This window comes from Mangifera indica, chromosome 4 (assembly GCF_011075055.1).
Source record: "Mangifera indica cultivar Alphonso chromosome 4, CATAS_Mindica_2.1, whole genome shotgun sequence".
NCBI classification, from domain to species: Eukaryota; Viridiplantae; Streptophyta; class Magnoliopsida; order Sapindales; family Anacardiaceae; genus Mangifera; species Mangifera indica.
Window position 1 is genome coordinate 18,070,614 of NC_058140.1, and position 22,344 is coordinate 18,092,957.

Below are 22,344 nucleotides of genomic sequence, written 5' to 3' on the forward strand. Positions count from 1 at the left end.
TAATTTATATTCTTCTAATATTCCTTTAATTATTCTATAAATATTATCAGCCGTATGTCGTTCATCAAACACCCTAAATGATAAAATTCTTTTTTGTAATAGAAAATCATCATCTATTCAATGACAAGTTTATACCCGTATAAGAGTGAACTTGCCAATGATCACTCCAAATATCACTACATAGAGATACACGTCCATTAAAATTTGTAAAAAATTGAATTAACTCTTTTTTTTGTTTTTTATATAAACTAAATAATGTTCTTTTTAATGTATTTCTTGGAATAGTTTTATATGCAGAATTTAATGCAGTTTTACAATAATTATTAAAACCTAAATTTTCACCAAAACTAAATGCTAAATGATCTATTGCTACAATTTTTGCAAATTCTTCTTTACTTTTATTATCACTATACATAAATAAAGATTTGTGTGTAGAAGAACCATACCCGGTTATTTGTGTTTGGCCTCGGCTTTGTCTCATTTTTTCCGGATGCTTTGACTCCAAGTGCCTTTTGAATGTTCCGTATCCACCTCCTTGTTTGAATTTGTAAATTCGCCTACAATAATTGCAAGCAACATCAAAATTACCATCTTCCTTTTGTATTTTCTTGAAATGAATTTTGAAAATATCGGATGTAGGAATTTTTTGAGATTGTTGTTCCATCTCCATTTGTTGTTGATGTTGTTGTTGTTGTTGCTCCACCTCTTCATATTGGTTTTCACTTTCTTGTGAATGAAAATCATCTATAAATTAATTTTCATTCACATTTGATATATGTGAATATTGACCAAATCTTCGTGAATCGGAAGAATTTCCACTACTTGCCATTTTTTGATAATAAATAAAATTAATTATATAAATAAATTATATGATTAATTATAAAAGATAATAAAATAATAATAAATAAAATTAATTATAGAAATAAATTCTATAATTAATTATGAATTGTATAAAAAAAATTGAAATTGAAATTAATAAAAAAATAAGAAAGAATTTAATTAAATTTAAGAAAATTTAATTGAATTGAAAGATTGAGAGAATATTAAGAGTTTAAAGAATGAGAATGAGAGTTTGAAGGATTGAGTGAGAGAGTAGAGAGATTGAGATTTGAGAGAATAGAATTTAAAGGGGTATATATAGAAAAAAAAATTTTTGAAAAAAATTAGAAATAGGGGGGGTAAATTGAAATTCCAAAAAATTGCAGGGGACCAACGGTCCCTTGCAAATTTCCTTCAAAAGGCAACGGTTCCCTGCGCAGGGAACCGTTGCCTTTTTAAATAAAATTCAAAAAAAAAATTCAAAAAATTTTCAAATTTTTTTCGGTTCAGCACAGTAAACCGCCGGTTCATAAACCGGTGTGAACCGACGGTTCCACGGTTTCAATTTATGTGAACCAGAACCGAACCGTAGAGCCACGGTTTCGGTTCCGGTTCACTGCCGGTTCCGGGTCTGCCGGTCCCGGAATGTCAATGGTTTCAAAGTTCATAAATGTACTTTTGAATGAGTTACCAATATTAATTCTTGAGATAGAGGTTAAATTTAGTATTGAATTAATATTATATATATAATTAATTTTAAAGGTTGTGTATAGGGTGATGATATCTTATAACACTCTCTCTAAATATATACTTCCAAAAGGAATATAAATTTAAAGATACGTCTCAACTTATATTTTTTAATAGTAAAATTAATATGTGCATATAATATAATAAATATAACTCAAATATATGAAAAAATGTGTCATAATTAAGTAATTGAAATACCACCACCATCCATAGATAATAACATAAACATTCATGTCAAATATGAAATATGTATGGAACCAATACAATATAAATGTGCATAATCTTAATACAATATCATGTCCTAGCTAAAAACATAAAATATTGAAATAATGACATGATTGTCCCCGTATCATGCAACTTCGATGTTAACTGAATTGTTGTATCTCCCGCATCTAACCTCTCATCTTGGCAAAAAAATACAAAGAAAAATGTAACATTTAATATCTAAGTGACTTATCAGGGCACCGCAATTAAAAAATAAATTTTGTAGCATTCTACTACTAATCTTTATTCTCCCCATCACTAATATCTAATTTATAATATCTCTTCACATCAGATGTCTAAGCTAAATAACTGTAGTATCTTAGAGGTTTTATTAACTTGGATGACTAGTCCTTGACTCTTAGTATCAATCAAATACCTATCTTAATATTCAAATATCTCAAATGTCTTGTGAAGGCAAACTATATCTCATCTCGACATTTTAAATGTTTGTAATTTATATTTTTGGTGGGCATAACACATTATCAATAGGGTTTAGACTCACTAAACATTGGCTTTCTAACTAGGCAAGGAATCACTAATTATAGTCTCCCTTTTTATGCACATATAAATGATTTAATTGTTACATGAAAACTAGAGTTGGTAACCAAGCAGATTGGATTGGGTACAGGTTGAAAATAGGTGGCAAAACCCCAAATACCCTATAAATATTACTATTTATAATTAATTAATATTAATTACATGTAAATTTTTATTTTTATATTAAAAAAAAGAAAAGAATTGGGGGGAATCATTCATTGCAGCATACAAATTTAACTTTTTCAAAAAAAGTACGTGGACATTAATTGTTGATGATGCAAATCGTCTTTATCCCACACTTTAAATTGAATCACATGAAACTCAACTTAAAGTATATAATAAGCAACCCTTTTGCTTCCCACTTGGATTTTCCGATCCCTCTCATATTTGCCTCTTTCCAGAACTCACTCATTTTCTTCTCTTCAACATTTCTTTTTCTTGTAACCGTTTGATTTATTCTCCTTCATTTCCTACTTTTGTCATTAAAATCTAATAAAACTTTATTATTTGTATTCATTCAATCATATTTCTTTCTTTTGGAAAAAACTTCCTCTTATAAAAGAAAAATAGAAAAGTGTAAATTTTTTTTTTAAAATTGTGGGTTACCCACAGGTAAACCTAATCTACTTGTAAAAATTAAGTCATTAAATATCTCATAAATATCTAACTAAAGTCTACATTCTTTTACACGCTTTTAAAATCATAATGTACATAGCAAATGACCTGTTATTAATCCTCCAGTTACTACTTCATCAACTTTTTCTAAATTAGAATATAAATTTTATTTGAAAATATTTTTATTATTAAAATAAAATAAAATTCTGTTAATTAATTAATTCGATAATATTAAAAAAATCTAAAATAAAAATACGATAACATTTAACAATTGGACGCAATGAAAAAGGGTTCAAGATTACAAAAAATAGAGCGACATGTCCGAAGCTCGAGTTAACAGTTGGACAGAATTTAATACACGCACATACACCACAAATATCAAAATGATACATTATTAAATTGTAATTTTCATTACAGCTGCCAACAAGAAAGTCCTATCACCCTGCTCGTCGTCATAATCCAGTCCAGTCTGATCACTCAGCCGAATCTTTTGTCAATTGTGAGATAGATTCTACTTGATCGCTATTGCCGGCACGGCACCATGCACATTTCATTTGTCTTCCTCTTTTATTATTTTCTGTCAGAAAAATCTCACTGACTGTTCTGAATTGTTTTCTTTTTCTTGGTCAGAATATAATTAATTATTTTTTTTAATGCCACAAAATTACCACGTCTGTTGGATTGGATTGGACGCATTCAATAGGTTTGATTGAATCATCAGAACAATTCAGTACGTTACGTCGAATAAAAAATAGTTAAGAATAAATAATTATTATATTTGAATAAAAATAAAATTAATAAATTAATTATTTTTATATTATTTATTATTGATAATAAAAATTATCAGCTCTTAATCAACCACTGTATAATATAAAACACCTCGTGAATCGCACTTTGGATTCATACACTAGTACGCCCATAATCAGCTCCTTTTATCATATTCAATTCACCTACATATATAGATCACCGTTTGATCTAATCGTATGGTCTATGATTGACAACAAATTGATAGTATTTTAGTAAAAGGTAGGAACAGGCGCATGTGATGATTTGCACTTAATGGTACGATGCAGACAGCGGGAAACTCGTTGTGAAAAGTGAAAAACACGACATGGAAGACATAAACCTAACAATGTGATGTATCATGTGAAATACGCACTTGAACACGTGGACCCACTTAGGAAAGCGTATCAATCTTTCTAGATACCTTATTTAATATGTTTTTTAATTTATTTTAGTGGTACTATTTTACTTTAATATGTTTTAAAATAGGTGAAAAGAAAAAGATTTTATGAATAAAAATATATTAGTTTAAATTTTTTTATAAAATATTTAGATTAAAATTTTAATTTATTTAATTTAATGATAATAAAATTAATTATTAAATTTAAAATTTATCTTATTTAATATGAATAATTTGATTTTATAAAAATGATAACCTAATTGGAATGGAATTGCTCTTTTGAAAAAAAAAAAAACATGAAAAGAATGATACGTGGAAACGTGCAAGGAAGGGCAAGTCAGGTTGACAGATTTGATTTTCGAGGAACTAACCAACGGCTAAGAGCTGACGCGGCGCCCAAGTTGACCCTCAACTTATCGGCAGCTCCACGTTAGGCCTGGATTTGACAGGTAGCTTCTGGAGGGCCTTGCCTCGATCAAGTAAAAATCTTGTTGGATAAGAATTAGGCCTAGTGGTGGGACAAAATCATAGAAGTTTTCTGATGTTGACAGATCCATCCTTAACATTTTTTTATATGTTTTTCCAACCCTCTTTTGTACAAATTTATGTTAAGAAGCGATCAACAAATAAGTAATATTATGTATATATATTTTTAGTATATAATTTAAATATTTATAGATTATATATTATTATATAATTAAATATTATTTTATTTTTAATTTAAAATAATTTAAATATATGATAATATGTTATTTATATATATAAATTATAAAAAAATAAATATTAACATAATTTTACTGTTAAAAATTTATGCTTGTAGACCCCACTTGCTAATTTGAACGGCAAAACATTAGCGTATTTAAGTTTTTTATAGTGATATATCAATATCAAAATTTTGATTTAATGATTATGAGATCAGTTATCTAATCTTATGTTTATATTGTTTAATTTTTATAAAATGATTTGACTCAAATAAAATTTCTTATTATTGAAAAAAAAGTAATTTAATCTAATTTATTAGATAGTTGTGTAAATATATATACACAAAAAAATAAAATTATATGTATTAAAAATAAAGTATTATCATATAATTGAATATTTTTATATCTTTAAATTTTAATTATCTAATTATATAATGAATTATTATTATTTATATATAAAATTATATATATATAATTATATATATAATACTATTTATATGTAAATAGTATTTTATGTTATTAAATAATTTAGAATTTTACTTTAAGAATATATCACCTGGGGTTTAATACTTGGAATGATTCTAGATTGCCGCCTATTTTTGTAATTATTGAATAAAAAAAGATATTAAACACCTTATAAATTAACATATTTTAAAATAAGAAAAAATGGGAGAAGTAGCTGATCCCACATTGTTTCTTAAAAAAATAAAAGAAAAGAAAGAGGAGTATAACGTGGTAGGGCTAAGTGGAAAATGAAGGATGAGCAGAGCAAGTGGATGAATGGGCAAATGAAAAGGTTGGGATCTGGCTGTCCACCACTTGGCAGTTGAGATATTATTGAGTGGTTGAGCTGTGTACAAATACAATCTTCTTTTCTTCTTTCATGTAAATTGTCATGCATGATGCTCCTGCTATTGCCCCAACTCCCTTTCATACCTATTCTATTTTAATTTCCATCTTATAACCTTATGGTCCTTATCCCATATTTTCTTTATATTTAATTCAATAAAATTATATACACTAAATACATAAATAAATAAATATATTAAATAATTTTAATTAATAATAAAATAAATATATATTTATATATTTAAAATAAATATATATAATATCACTCTATATAATTATATGTAAGTTCGATTGTGATAATTGTTTCCACAGTTGATGCCGGTTTAGGATTCAAGAGGTTTTTTATTGATAGAAGTTGTTTGAAAGAAAACAATAAATATGTTTGAAATGTTTAAAAGAAACAGAATAACTGCTTGCTTCGTGTTCAAAACCACGTTCCCAGTCCAAGAGGGGAAGAGTAGAGCGGCGCTTTGTGGGAAGAAACTTCGCTCGCCACTCAAATAATTGAATTGAGGCCAAATGAATATTTCCCACCCACGGTTTAGTAAAACCGCAAATATAAGTCCAATTTTTGCGTATATAGTGTATTTTTATTAATAAATTTTGTTATATAGAATGTTAGACACAGACTTAAAATTAATAATTTAAAAATATTTAAAATGTATTATTTGTTTATATTTATAATATTTATATTTATTTATTTTCTCATTTTTTTAATTCTCTATTATTTTTTCATATATTTTTTCTCTCTCACTGTTTCTTTTTAATAAATACCATCTTCTTCTTCATCTTCTTTCTCTTACTATTTTTTTCACCTTTTCTTTGTGATTATTTTCTTTTAATAATAATAAAATTCTATATTTGAACAAATATTATTGTACGAATTGATGTTAACAATGATATGATTAATTATTTTTTATTTTAACTTTAAAATCATCTAATATTAGTTTATAATTTTATATAAATTAGTAAAATTTAACTGTATATATAATATTATTATTTTAATAAATATTAATTTCCTTTTTATCCTACTCATTCTATAATAAATGTCTTTTTTTTTTTTGATCACTTGTTTATTTTCTATATTTATATACAAATATAAGGTTTTTAGAAGAATATGACTAAATGGGTGACAAACAGGGTTGGATTCAAATCGAATAAAGCTTAAATTCTATTCGATTTGTATATAGTAGAGTTTGAGTTTAAGTTCGAGCTCAAACTCGATTTGAATTTAGCTCGATTCATTTTGAGTTCAGGTTTTTAACTATTTTGTTATTAAAACGATGTCGTTTTAATATATAGTGATCGAAACGATATCGTTTTTGTATCAAAATTTTTTATTAACAAATTTAGTGAATAGCTTGAGCTTGAACAAGCTCGTATAGGACTAACTTATTTTGAGTTTATTCAAATCGAATTCAAATTTGAACTCAAACAGATTCGATTCTAATCCAACCCTAATGATAAAGATAACGAGAAAAGTAAATGCTGGTTGACAATGTGTTTCCGGTAAAGACAAAAGTTGTAGAATTAATGGTAATGAATGGATAAATAAGGGGGAAAAAAGAAAGTTGTTATTTTAAAATATTGTAAGATAAATTTTTATTTTCAATCTAGTGTTTTATAATTCAATAAAAAAAAAGATATGGATAAATAAAATTATATAAAATAAAAAATAATTTATTATTGTATTAAGAAAGAATAAAACAATAACTTATATTGAAACCAATCCAAATTCATTAACAAATAAAAAAATTAGAAGTTTTAATCTTAAAAGAGATTTTTTTATAAAGGGGAATCTTATTTAAATTTAATTATTTTATTAAAATCAAATTAATTTTATTAAATAAATTAAATTTTGAACTTAATAATTAATTTTATAATTATTAAATTAAAATTAAAATTTTAATATATTATCAAAAAGTCTTAAATCTATGCGCTCTTTTCCCGTTCAAATCAACCATGGGAAGCAACAAAGGAGAACTTTCCTCTAAACGAAACCGAAAAGTTTGTAACGTGTAACATGAATTCCGTTCATATTGACGGCGACCAAACGAAATATTTTTCCCAATAAGACGTACATCATCATCATCATTGCAACCCAATAAAGTTTCCAACCAAATGCGCTATCAATTACTTACAGCTTTCTTCCTCAGCAAGTTCTCCCGCCGCCCAGTCAAATCTAATTTAATTATTCAAATCTAATCTCACAACTGAACTTACCAAAATACCCTTCCCTTATAACACATCTTTGGAATTTATTAAATTTCCCACCGAACAAACACAACTAAACTCAAAACAACCACTCCTTCTCTAAGCAGCCGAGCCAAGCCAAAAACCAAACGCCGTGATTGGCTAATATAGTGGGTCCCATCCAACTGGACTTGAAATATATTTAATAAAATTATTAAAATAGTAAGCCGACAATGAATCCGAAGAAAATAAAATAATAAAAGTCTTATTACAGGAAACAAAACAACAAATAATGGCAACAAACAAGACCTCCGTGATCGCCTAATGTGTATGCTCCCACGCGCCCCTGCCATCACCATCATTACACACACTCTCTCTCTCCTCTTTGGTCTCATTATATAAACTTATGTTCCCTGTCCACCCTTTCTCATCACATCCATTCATCTTTTCTCTGCGTCTCTTAACGATCTCTAACCCTAGTTTTCTTTGTTCTAATACCATTTTATTTTCTCCATGGAAGAATTAAGCAGCAGCATCATCAATAACAAAAAGCGAGTTAGAAGCGATTCCATTGAATTGGAGGTGGTCTCTCCTGAGGTGAAGAGGCTTAGAGATGATTTATTATCGGGGTTTCTAGACGACTCGGATCCCGAGGCAGAAACTAAGGACCTTGACTCAGTAATGAAGAGCTTTCAAGAAGAAATTTGTGTACTCTCAGATCCTCTGGTCGAAGTTGTGGATCTGACATCATCAGATTCCGGCGAATCTTACCCTAATCTTGGATACCTTCTAGAAGCTTCTGACGACGAGCTCGGTTTACCACCTTCTAGTAGTGTTTCATGTGAAGAGGTGAAAAATGATGCAGTTAACGAGTTGGTGCGAGTTGCTTCCGAGTCTTCTGGAATCGACTTGTGGGGGTTTGAGGATCACATCCCGAGTTATGAGTCGTATGAGGTGGGCGTGGGAATCGGTGGCGTTAATAATATTGGGGAGTATGTGGAGTTTGACGGTGGGTTGTTTGATTATTCAAATGTGTACTTCGACTCGTCCGAGTATTCCGATTTCTCGTGGAGACACGAGACTTCGCCGACGGAGTAGAATTTAAAAAAAACAAAAAACCGGAAGAGGAATATGAGAAGGACGACGATTTGTAAATTCTTTTTTTAATATTTTAAAGGAATCAAAGACATATATATGTAGGACTAGAAATTATGTATTTTGATGCGTACTCTGACAAAATTAATATTCTAACTACTAATTAAACAAATTTTGATTTATTTGAAATTGAATCTATGGATGGTAAAGTTATATTATTAGTAAAATGTTTAAATTTTTTGATTTGTAGATATGATAAAATTATATTAATTTTGGCAAAACGACGAGTTTTCAGCGAACACTGGAGCAGGAATTTGTAATTATTTTATTATTATATTGCATTGCACACTTGGCGTGCCAACGTTTGTCTTTCTTCTCTTTTCTCCTTTCAGGCTCACACAAGCAAAACCAGAATGATGGTCTACCCCCACTGGGTAAAGAAAAGGGCTTTTCTTTTCATGGAACTCCATTACTGGCAATATTTGAAAAAGGCCAAAGGACTGTTTCCTACTCACGTTTAAAACAAAGATAATATACACAAGCGTAGTTTAAAATTTTAAACATGTATATTCAATTTTTCTTATAAATTTTAATTAGATAATAGATAAAATTATTATTTATTAAATAATTTTAAAAAATTAAAGATGAATTTTTAAACGGCCTGTTTGGCGCTTGGGTTTTACTCTTAAAGGATTAGAGTAAATTTTATTTAGTTAATTATGGTTTTAACTTTAACATCAACTCAGATTTTTAATAGGTATTAAATTATAAATAAATATTTAGGATTTTAAAATCTCGTAGGTGTATATTTATTTTTATATTAGAATTTGGGTGAAAAATACTCTTTTGACCTTTAAAAAAAGATACGGTTTTCATAACGCAAGGTCATCAACAATATATTTCTTCATATATGTATACATATTAAAGTTTTAATTGAAATTCAAAATTACACCTACGATAAATAAAAAATAACTATTCCCTTCATTGTTTAAATTGTCTTCGTCTAGTTGTCCTTCATTGAGTCTTCCAGACAACGAAAGATGATTCATCACCGCGTTTGGATAATTGTCCTTTGTCGTTCTTTGTGATTGGATCTAAAATATGAGTGAAAATGCCCGATTGTCAGTCGGAATGATAGTGGCCAAAGGAAATAAACTTTAGAGGTAAAATCTAAAATTTTCAAATTTTAAGAATGAGTGGAAGTGTTAGTTTTTAAAATGAGGGGTGGGAGAATGATATAAATTTTAAAGTTTTATGGTTTATAGATAAAATAATAATTGTATCCCTGTTTCTAATTAAAAATTTGGATTACAGTTAGTCCATAGCTAGGTGTTCGGGCTTTTCATTTACCGTGAGTATAATTTTGAGATTAGACTAAAATTTGGATAAAAAATAGCCATTTTCTCTTAAAACAATAACATAAGGTTTCACTCTCACAACTGAATTTTCCATAAATACACACTTATCCAATTAATATTTTCCCATTGACAACATCAACAAAAATAAGAAAGATTCTGAAATATTTATTGAATAAATCGAGTATAATGTGAATATTTTCCTTTTAATAATTAACTGTTACAAGTTATAGAGGATATCCCCTTTATCAATAAAATTTGCAACTCGAGCCATGCCTAGATGCTATTATACTCGTACATACATGTTCACTTCTCTATCTCGAATGACTAATTGGTGCATTAAAGGTTGTCCACTAGAATCATCATCCGTCCAAAGCCTCCAAACATTAGGAAACATATAACTGAAGTTTGAGAACCTTAACTGTAATACCGGTCACTTACCTAATCCCATTGCAACCACACATACATACCAAAGCCTAAACCCATTATAAATGTTGTCCACCCAAACCTAAGCCCATCAAATTCACCACCCAATAGAATCCATTAGAACCATCAGAAAACAAATTTTAAAAAGGATGAAAATGAAAAGGAAAAAAAAGGTTGTATGTAACTCCTCTTTGATTTTGGAACAGATTCAGATTTACCAAGTTTACTCTGGTTTTTATCGTTGGGCAACGTGAAAGTGACAAAAGCCGGAAGTCCTTAAAAGAGGGAAAATGAGATCCACAAAACACGTAAATCTTTAAGACATGGTATTTTTGATGTGCACGCTTCTACATTTGAGGAAGTTGTCTGGACCTTGCCACTTTATTTGTATTTCTTTCATTCATTTTTTTTTTCCCTAACAATTTTGAAAAGATTCTAGAAACTTCATTTGACCGAGATGAAAAGAAAGTATCCTAACCCTTTAAATTCTTTTTATTTTCTGCTTTGGGTCCTTTCTCTTATGGGAATTTTATTGTTAAATTTATCAATAAAACTATATAAACCTACTTTTAAATACATGAATACGTACAGACTTATATATATCATCATATAATTGGATAATATTTTATCCTTAATTTAAAGTCACCCAGTCATGTGATGATAGATATAAATATATATAAATTATATATCCAAAATGAACACACATAGTATTGCTCTAAATTTATTTCATGTTTCCTTAATCATAATTATAGTGATTTCTCCATGGTTCAATGGTTCATTTGCATGAATTGAAAACGTCAGAATTCCGTCATATCTTGATCATTTCTTAAAGTTGTTAGAGTGGGCCTAATGTCATTTACTCCAGGCCATCTATTTAGGTTTCAACAATTGAAATTGGACTTGCTAAATTGGCCTAGCAGTCATTGTTTTGTACTAGTACTTGCCCAAAAGGCGGAAACATAAGCCTAGAAAATGTTTTTCATTAGGATTTCTGATGGAAATTTAACGATTTTCAAATTTAGTTTTTAAAAGGGTTTACATCAGGGTATGTGTGGTCCAATTCAAGAAAATTTTCAAACTAAACTAATAAAAAATGTTTGATAGAATCTCAAAACAAACCAAAACAACTTTTTACTTCAAACCAAATTAGAAAATACGAGTTACGACAAAAAAATAACAAAACATCTGGGAGCAGAAAAGCATATGAACTAATGCAGGACTTGAAACAATTGTAATAAGCCTCAAATGGGCATACAAAGATACCCTTGAAACTAATAGAATGATTGAAAAGGGTTTAACATACAGAAGAGTGGGTTGTGTTGTGGTACTAAATTTTTTCTTTATCAATGCAGACATACCCTGATAGGTGTCAAATAAATGTATTTGAAACCACTAATCGATTAAGGAGAGAATATCTGATTCATTTGATCAATAATGAGTATGGTCAATTAGCTGGGAGCATACAGAAGGAACCAAGGATATAAGCATGGTGAAAAATGAAACATACAATGTCTGTTGCATATGAAAGTGATAATTACACTACAAAAATAACTAAATTAATCAAACCTATGACCATCTCATCCCACATTTTACAATAGGTATTACTTGCTTACTAATCATGGTCACCAAGTACTAGCCAAGTTTCAGTTACAACTGACTCCTATAGGAACATTCAGCAAATTATGATGCGCATGTATGAAACTTATTGAAGAACACAACTATTATAAGGTTCAAAGGATCATGAAAGAAATATTATGAAACAAACTGGTAGTTTCACTAGACCAGCAAGCATCCAGAAATTAACTTTTATGCAAAACATTTTGCAGAACATTATTTATAGATGCTAAGGTAACAAAACAAACAGCTATAGTTTGTAAAGCCTTTCATTTAAAGTGAACAAGAATAACACACTAAGAACTAACTCTATATTCTTACTAGAGTTAAGTTGAAAGCCAGAAAATACCATTTTGGCAGCATAGGAGGTGGTGTTACAGCACCTACGATCACTATGAGATGTTGAGACTGAAGGCATAGGCAAAACCACAGAATCGGAGTCTTCATCACCCATAGAAGGCCTTCTTCAACCAAAATGTTGTTCCCACATTAAGTTGAGTCCTCATTAATGAATGCCTCGACAACCTCATTCCCTATCTGACCATTTTCAAGGGAACTTGAACCAATAACATCACCATGTTTTAAATTTTATATGGTTGGACTTTTCAAACTGTTCAGAAGCTGGTGGACCCATGAAGCTAAAATCAATTGGTAACGATTTGACGGACTGAAAAGGATGCGGGACCTGGGTTTCTGCGACAATTTGTCCAATCTTAAAGAAATGGAGTTTTGAGGGATGCCATTAGATAAAGGAATAAATATCAAAAACTACTTTTTATACTAAAGGTTCAATCATGCTTATGAATATGAAAAATCCCACTTTAAGATTAATCAACCAAACCTTGGGAACATTTAGTCATACCATATCAAGTTTCACAATATAATCTGCTAAAACCTTCGAACATACGAAACAAAACACAGGTCTTAATCGAATAACTATGAGTAAAATTTATGATATTGAAACTGTAAAGTGGTTTATTAATCGAATCAATACTTGAAATTCCTAATCTCAGACTAACATAACTTAAAACAGATCAACAATTTTCCCTTCGTTTCCCAGAAAACACAACAAAACTCAAAGATACAAAAACAAATTTTGAACCATAAAGTATCACCAGGGACCATAGAACTCGAATTTGTTGATTTTCTTCCAGTTTCTCGACAACTTAACAAAGAGTAAAGTTTATAAACACAGAATCTTGCAAATCAAAACCGATCAAGTAGCAGATTGCAATTGTAAAGCTTTAACAACAACAAAGGATAAGACACTATGTACATACTTACCGAGAAAAAGTCAAAACATATTAGAGATTCTCAGTACAGTAATCACAAGCTTCGATCGATCCCACCACAACAAGAACAATAGCAGCTCTGCATTACACTGAAAAAGAAAAAAACAAAATTAAATATGCTAAGATGAAGCAAAGTTAAAATACTGTAACTGAATAGTAGATACTCACTTGTATAGAGTATATGGCCGTGAGCAGTGTCTGGTTTTTGAGAAAGTGAGGGGGGAAAAAGGTAAAATTAAAAATGAATATAAAACGGGTGCAGTTGTTTTCGAATTAAGGCAAAAGCAAATTGGAAGGAGGAATTGATTTTTGCTAATTCAAGTAAGAGAACACGTTGTTTTTGTTAAGAACTGTATTAAAAAACCGAAAAAAGGCGAATCACACATGGCAAGAGTTGAAGATGGGTTGATTTTGTGAGTTTTTAAACCTTATGAGTATATGGGATAGCATGGTGGGGGTTATATGGAGGTTGGTTTTGTAAACCAGACACGCAAGGTCGGGTGTTGGAGAGGTTTTTAAAATTTTTCATCACGAATGGTGGTGGGGGTTTACCAAAATTGTTCAATTGGTGGGTTTTTTTTTTTTAATTTAAAGGTAAATTAAAAATTTTCTTTTTTTGGGATTTTTATGTCTAATTTCAAAATTTTTTAAAGTAAATTATGTATTATGAAAATTGATTTTTTTTTTCTATAAAAAATGACACAAGGAAATAAAAGAAAGAGGAAGAGCCAATGGGTGACAAAATTCCCTCAAGAGATGCAGACGGCCATATGTGGACATTGAGATACAATGTTTAGCTTAGCATCATATTATCATTAATGGACACAAAAACAAATGTAATGGACGATTTGTTTTGGTCACTTTCTTTACTTCTAAGACAATAGGTTATTAATAAATATTTTAATAATAAGCAATTTATGACATACATTACATTGGGATTGTCTGTGTATTTAATTATAGGAATAATCATTTTGCATTAGCACCCCCAAGGGCCCAAACGTATTTATTTTCTCTAATTTCCCTGAAACCAAAATGTACTAAAACTTAAAATTGGATAATTCTAAACAAACAAAAACACAATTAAATAAATAAAAGAAAGCCCTTTCCCCCTTTAGAATACAATTTGTCAATTTCTTTACGAACAAGAAAAAATTTTATGACAAAGTACACCACGTCAACCATGTGGACCTCTCGCCGTCCACATGACATGACACATAATTACCGTCTGATCAGATTGGGGCCACGTGGCACCATCAGATCTCGTCTTTCCCAACTGGGAAGGACAGAGGCGTGTTTGCTGAACTCCCTATAAAAGGATTGGAAGCAGAAGATATTCCTTTGTTCTTAACTTGTGCTTTGGTTTTCTCTCTCACCATATAAATATTTAAACATTCGAAAGTCCTCGCGGATCGTGAGTGAATTCTGATATCCCAGAGACGTCGAAGATGAAGATTTTCGTTAAAACACTCAAAGGCACTAACTTCGACATCGAAGTGAAACCTGAAGACACGGTTTGATTTTCTTCTACTCTTATTTAATTTCATTTATCATTTTATTTGTTGCAATTTCTCGAGGTCTCGATTTTATATTACTTCCGAGGGTCAGTTCATCGTTCGATTGTTTCAAAATTGACTCGAAATTAGGGTTTATCTATTGTCTGTTGATTGATTCATGACTGTTGAATTTCGGTTTATATAATTCATTGTATAAATATGTTATATGTTTGGTATTGTTAAAACCTTTTCAATTTATGGTGCCAGGTTTTGAAGTTAGGTAACTGAGTTTAGCGGGATGGCTGAACTGATACTCATGTTGTTTGATTTACAAAATATTTGGTTTATATTTTCATGTAGGGTAAAACACTTTAGTGTTGGTTGTGATGTGTTTTAGTTTATTAGTTTATGCAATTGAGTGTGACGTGAACTAATATTCATGTGGTTTGATTTACAAAATGTTTGGTTTATGATTTTCATGTAGGGTAAAACACTCTTGTTTGGTGTGGGTTGTGATGTGTTTTAGTTGGCTAATTTATGCAATGTGTGACGTGGCATGGCATATATGTGTATCAGTTTTAGTGATGTACTTCTGATGAGCATTTCATATTTATGCATATGGACAGTTCTGTGAATGGTGCTTAGTAGAAATTTTTAATACCATGTTAATAGATGGTCAGTAAATAGGATATATAAATAAAGAATTCTGTGTTCTAACTAATGAAGTGTAGTGTCTGTAAAGATATCAGTTGTTTTTTAAGATCTTGGATTCAAAATTAATGGAGAGTGCAGATTTTGTCTTCTTGTAAAACATTGGTAAACAACAATACTCGACACTGTATAATATGAGTATTTGCTAACTTGGAAGTAACTTTCCATTATTTAGGCTAATGAATTCATGGAATAGTTAGATTATACTTAATGACGTTGCAAGGATGAATTTCTTTCATCATCTTCTTCTTATTGTTATTATAATTTTGTGTTTTTTAAAACACTTTTAATTACTAATGTACTGTTTAGAAAATATCTATCGTTTTTTATTGTGTGTAAACTTATTAATTATGTTATTATTTGGTTGGCAGGTTTGTTGACACAATGATTTAATCTCAAATTTGTTTATCATACATAAACACATATATTGATAGTATTTTTAATAGTATTTTTAATAGTCAAATTTGGTTTACTATAGTGGTCAGAACTTGCGTTCTTTCTTTTTAGGTTGTTGATGTGAAAAAGAAGATAGAAACAGTTCAAGGACAGGATGTTTATCCTGCTGCACAACAGATGCTTATTTTTCAGGGGAAAGTTCTCAAAGACGACACTACATTGGAAGAGAACAAAGTAACTGAAAATAGTTTTGTTGTGATTATGGTAACTAAGGTGAGTTTGGCTTTGATATTGGATGTTGTTAACTTCTAGTATTTTGATTTTGTTGTGTTATCCAATGCATTTGTTTTTGACTAATTTTTTTAAATATTAAATTTAGTTTAATTAAACTTATAAAATGTCTGGTCTTGGTATATGACAGTAATATGTTAAATACTTTATTAAATCCTTCTAATGCATGTAGCTAAACTTTGATATGATGAACAAAAATTTCATGCGGGGCTAGACTTGCTAGTAAAAAGACCCATGAACGTGACATTAGCGATTTTTTTTAGCTTGAATAATATTTGGTGATTAAATCAGGAGTCCTTAGATAATGCTTTAGTGATTTTCTGAACAATTATTAGGAGTTTGTCTTGCAAATGCCTGGTACTTAATGAAACACTTGATTTCATACTGTTGTGGCGTTGATATTAAGAATTCATGGCACAGAATTCGTTCAAGCATGTAAAAGTCAAATTTTCAAAGTTATAATAATTCGATTTTATCTAGTTTCATATTGTAAAGAAAAAAACCCAAAGAAGAAGATACAAATCAATTTTTCTTGGGACGTATTTGGTTTTCAATTGATATAAGAATAAATAGTTAATATTTTAATGACATTATTGAAGTTATAATCAAGTCAAGGTATTTTTGTGTGAATGATGTCGTGTTCTGATGCAAAATTAGGAATATTGTATATAAAATTTGTTATCTCTTACACTAGCAATGTCTCTGATGATTCTTCTGAATTAACGATTTTCTTTCATGTGCTTAAACAATTCTAGACAAAGAAACCTTCTGGCGAGAGTTCAACTACATCAACTGCACCTACAACTAAGGTAAATGCAGACTTGTTTCAGATCCTGGTTTTTTAACTAAAGACTATTATCTGTTTGGAACTTCTGTTGCTTGAAACAATTTTGCTCTTGAAATTTTGCAAATTGTAATTAAATTGAGAATATGTCATTTTCTTTAGTGGAAGATATATCTTAGTAAACATGTCTTATTTTCTAAATTAAAAAATATTTTCTTTAAAAAAAGGAATAGAAAGCTTGTGGAGCACCGATGTGATTGTGGTTTCAATTAGTTTCCAAATTATTAAAGCTTTTGCTAGTGTTAAAGTTGATTTGTAGCATTTTTCATAGATATTGAAAATATCTGCCTGTTTTTTAGGTTTTCACTTGTTGGGTTCTGTCGAATATGATGCTTGTTTGTTTTGGTTTTGTGAATTCTGTTGAATATGATTTGTTCTTTAATTTTGGTTTGGTGGGTTATATTGAATGTGATGCTGTTTATATGTTTTTCTTGAGCTTGTTCTTATTAATGGTTTGCTTATTTTTTCTTTGTATCTGGTTTGATGAATGGTTAGTTGATATTTTGTTTTTGAAAGTTAAGTTTGTTTAAAATATCAAATTCTCTGGTAAACTATATCCTGTCATATAAATCTGGTGCTCTGATCTGCTAATTCTTTTAGCAAATTTAGGTTGGATATTTTAAACAAGCTATTTGGATTCTTTTTCTATTTTAATATCTTTTCCCTGATTGATTAGTGCTTCATTCATATTGATGAATCTATCCCTCTTATAGTCTGCTCAAACAAGTACTCCAACCCCAGCACCAGCCCCAGCTACAGTTCTTGAGACTTCTGCACCAGCATCAGCACTGTGAGTCTTCCTTGTGCCTTGGCTTTCTCTGAATTAAAGATTTTTTAAAAGGTAGTACATGCAATTTTTATTTATTTTTCTTTACACAGGCCTGCATCCACACCTGCTCCTACTCCTAGTCCTGCTGTTGCTCCTGCACCTGTCACATCAGTTGCTGCTATGTATGTATCTTACTTTTATATAGTAACTTGATGATTCTTCTTGAGCAGTATTGGGCATACTTTTCGGTTTTATAAACATATATGTGAGTTAGGATGCTGTGATTTAATTTTAATAGTTGTGAATGGTTCATCTGTCTAATCTTATGGTGTTGATTGAGTGAGAAGTAAAGGGTAATATCCTTTTTGGGCCTACTTAATTTCTATCAACACCATTTGATTAAAAAGTCTGAAAAGTTCACTAGTCAAGGATTAACATATATTAACCTTTTTTTTAACTTAAGCAGGACATAGAATTCTAACTGTTGATATTTTGATACTATGATTTAGAGATAGATATAGTTTTTTTTTTTTTTTTTACAATGTAGGCCTGTAAATGATAAAACTTGAGCAGATTGATGATTAATCAATTTGTATATGTAAATGTGTGTCTCTTGCAAAATTCATTTTGGTGAGGCAGGTCAGAGTCCAATGTCTATGGCCAAGCTGCATCTAATCTGGTTGCAGGGAATAACCTGGAGGGAGCAATCCAGCAAATTCTCGATATGGGTGGAGGTACCTGGGATAGAGATACTGTTGTCCGTGCTCTCCGTGCTGCATACAATAACCCAGAGAGAGCTGTTGAATATTTGTATTCTGTAAGTGTTTCTTTATTATTTACATATTTATGGTTCAATTTTGGAAGATTTGGTGGACTGTAATCATTTGCAGTGTGCACTCTGTGGTCTGATTGTTCTTCACTTCAAGTTCCCCTTTCCCGTTTGAGTGACAATAGTTCTTTGCTCTGTCTATCTAGACAAACGAAAATAATTATTTAACATGTGTTTGATGATTTTTAATTAGTTTTGTGGATTTTGATGTTTTCCTGCTTTATTTTGCTGAGTATTAGATGTTGGATGTGTCTTTGGTGTTTTTGAATTCTGGCTAAATGCTTATCGATCTTAGCAGTTTGTCTTTGACTCCTTTCTTCCTATCTTAGCTTCAATTAGGATATGTGCTTTATGTTCTATAAATTCTTTCTTGGGTTCTTTGGTTTATGATTATGTAAGATTTTATGCATTCATCTTCATTGAGATAATTTTGTTTCTCATTTTGTGTCATCTGATCCTTTGACCTTGTATCACATTTTGGTGTGGTTTTGTGTTTAACTGATTTTTATTTAAATATCAGGGTATCCCTGAGCAAGCTGAAGCTCCATCTGTTACCCCTGTCCCTGTTAGTACACAAGCTGCAAACTCTCCTACCCAGGCATCACAACCAACACCTGCTTCTGCAAGTGGACCTAATGCAAACCCTTTAGACCTCTTTCCACAGGTTGTGGCTTTGTGATAGTTAATTAATTATGTAAGATTGTTCATAACATTGCTCTGTTACAAACTGAGGTTTCATTGAAAACAGGGGCTTCCTGACATGGGCTCAGGTGCAGCTGGGGCAGGAACTCTTGAATTTTTACGTAATAGTCCACAGGTCTGAAATATGCATGCTTTGTCATTCTATTGTGTGTGTGATAACCTAGTTACGTTTGAATAGACTTGTCTGAAATATTTGCCATTTCTTATATTTTTATTCTCTTTTTCAGTTTCAAGTCTTGCGAGCTATGGTGCAGGCCAACCCACATTTATTGCAGGTTCTTCCTCCCCCATCCAATCTTTCTTCATTTACAGGAAGTTTGTTTTAATGCTGTTCCTTTTTTAGCCCATGCTTCAAGAGTTGGGGAAACAAAACCCTGCTTTAGTGAGGCTTATTCAGGAGCATCAGGCTGACTTCCTTGGGCTTGTCAATGAACCTATAGAAGGTGGTGAGGGGTAAGTGGCATATCTCTTATTTCTTGGACATGTCTGTTTTCTTATAATACTCATCTGTTATTATTATGTTGTAGTAATATTGGGGCACAGCTTTCTGGAGCAATTCCTCAGGCAATAACTGTCACGCCTGAAGAGCGTGAAGCAATAGAAAGGGTAAGTTCATATTTACATATATGGCCATTAAAGTTGGCAATTAGCAACTTTTTGATGCTATGCAGGATTTTATCGATAACTGCTTTTGGAATTAATTTTTTTGTGTTATCTAATCTTAGATAATAGCATGTGGTCTAGGCTTAAAGATTGATTGCTATCTTTCAAAGTTTCTTATTTCTCAGTTATAACTGATTTACACTTGTGCATCTTGCTTGAGTCCTGTATCTGCTTTGGTTAGTCTGAAGATAATCCTTTTGGCGCTCCTGATACAGCTTGAAGCAATGGGCTTCGATCGGGAAACAGTATTGGAGGTGTTTTTTGCCTGCAATAAGAATGAGGAACTGGCTGCCAACTATCTTCTGGACCACATGCACGAGTTTGAGGATTGATTCAAGGTGATCAGGATGGTCACTCCTTTCTTTCTTTGAAACCGAACATTTTTCTTTTATCTATATTTGCCTTTGCTCCTTTTTTCTTTTTCCTTTTTCCCCTGTCTCCTTGACTTCATTTGTTAATCAAGTTTGGCCTTTACAACAATGGAGTGTCTGGAGTGGACAGGTAATGCAAAATGTGTAATATTCTTCAGTTTCTTCCTTGTAGGATTATGCAAATACCCGCATGCATAGTTGTTAAATTCCTTTTTGCCTACTTTGCACGTAAAAATCACGTATCCGATTTTTGGTGGTTAATTTATTCACAATCACAATTTATCAGTTTTCTTCAGAATTATTGAAGTCTTAGTTCTGAGTCACCACGTAAAGTTTGTTTTTCTCATAAAAATATCTTAAAATGGTCATTTAGACATATATTCCTCTTTAATTTAATATAATACATTAAGGTTATGTGAATAGGTTGAGATGTAATTGTAAATAATGTATGAGAATTATAATCTCAACGAAATTAAATTAAACTAGTTACGTGGCCACCCAAATTGGTAAACTAACAAAATTAAGAGATACAAATTAAAGTAAAATCAGAATTAAAATTAATTAAAAAAAAAAGGAAGTAAGGCATTAGACTTCGTTATTTGGAAAATAGCATTGACAATGGGAACCGGGGTGGGGGGAGGAGGAGGAGGTGGCGGTTGTCATCCCATCTCGACTTTTGAAAATAAACTGTCATCTCTAATTATCTTAAAATCCATTATGATATCGGACAATCGGAGATACGGTGTAGATCCCGAGTAGAAAGGCACCATTTGCAAGTTACAACATTCTCCCATTGAATTCTCATAATTTATAAAAAAATCGAATATGATATTGTTAGTTAAAAATTCAGTGAAATGCCAAAAAAAAACCTCAGACAGTGTAAAGGAAGTTATGTGCGTGTAAGAATATTGCAATTATTAAATTATAGTATATATATATATATAAAATATGGTTTGTTGTGGTGAATATAATAATAATAGCAAATAAACTAGTACAAATTGGTTTTGAATGTTATTTTATGATAGAGACGTATCAACCCATAACATATTTTTACGGAGAAATATCTATTGAAATTTCACCGCCCACGTTCTGGAAGGTGCAAGAACTGTCCAACAATAAAGCATCCCACTACTAGCCTTAGAAATGGAGTGATGAAATGAGTTCGGTTTGATGTCATCGTCAAATCACACGTAGCATTTGGTCCACTCAGTCCAGTCCAGTCCTGTATAGGGACTGTTCCCCACCATTGTGTTGTGTGTACTGGATGTGGAGGACTGTCAAAAAGTTGGGACACGTGGATGACTCATCAACCCTCAATCAATCAGCTGTGATACATATACAACTGAAACACGAATCTGCTCTGCTTCTGCTACTGCTTGCATCATTTCTCACGTCAGACTCAATTAAAGTTGTGGACAATGCTTGCCGGGCACCTCTTTTTCACAATTTAGGTTATAGATTTCCATCATTTATTTGATCCTGACCGTCTTGATTGAGCCTGCTCAATCACTTTGGTTAGCCACTGCCAATACACCATCAGACATCCATACATATTTATTTTATTTGATTTTGTTTGTCATCTTCA

At 30.8% G+C, this 22,344-nt stretch overlaps 2 protein-coding genes and 1 long non-coding RNA gene across 4 annotated transcripts; 2 read left to right on the forward strand and 1 right to left on the reverse strand.

The window, feature by feature from the left end:
* The first annotated feature begins 8,206 nt into the window (after positions 1–8,206).
* Positions 8,207–9,133, forward strand: LOC123212796. Its single transcript, XM_044631990.1, has one exon. The coding sequence runs from the start codon at positions 8,422–8,424 to the stop codon at positions 9,004–9,006; it is 585 nt and encodes a 194-aa protein (XP_044487925.1). The 5' UTR covers positions 8,207–8,421; the 3' UTR covers positions 9,007–9,133.
* Positions 9,134–12,271: 3,138 nt separating this feature from the next.
* On the reverse strand, positions 12,272–14,121 carry LOC123213487. Of its 2 annotated transcripts, none has more exons than XR_006501714.1 (3): positions 13,859–14,121; positions 13,683–13,779; positions 12,272–13,110 (listed from the first exon to the last, which is right to left on the reverse strand). It is a non-coding gene; the product is annotated as an uncharacterized LOC123213487 (long non-coding RNA). The 2 variants fall into 2 exon arrangements; XR_006501713.1 differs by having other exon boundaries at positions 12,272–13,091; positions 13,859–14,112.
* Positions 14,122–15,025: 904 nt separating this feature from the next.
* Positions 15,026–20,979, forward strand: LOC123214664 (ubiquitin receptor RAD23d-like). The gene is made up of 12 exons (XM_044634595.1): positions 15,026–15,201; positions 16,402–16,563; positions 17,337–17,390; positions 18,139–18,215; positions 18,305–18,376; positions 18,834–19,011; positions 19,544–19,687; positions 19,772–19,840; positions 19,953–20,000; positions 20,069–20,178; positions 20,253–20,331; positions 20,604–20,979. Exons 1-12 carry the CDS (start codon positions 15,136–15,138, stop codon positions 20,718–20,720), a joined length of 1,176 nt encoding a protein of 391 aa, XP_044490530.1. The 5' UTR covers positions 15,026–15,135; the 3' UTR covers positions 20,721–20,979.
* The last annotated feature ends 1,365 nt before the right edge of the window (positions 20,980–22,344 follow it).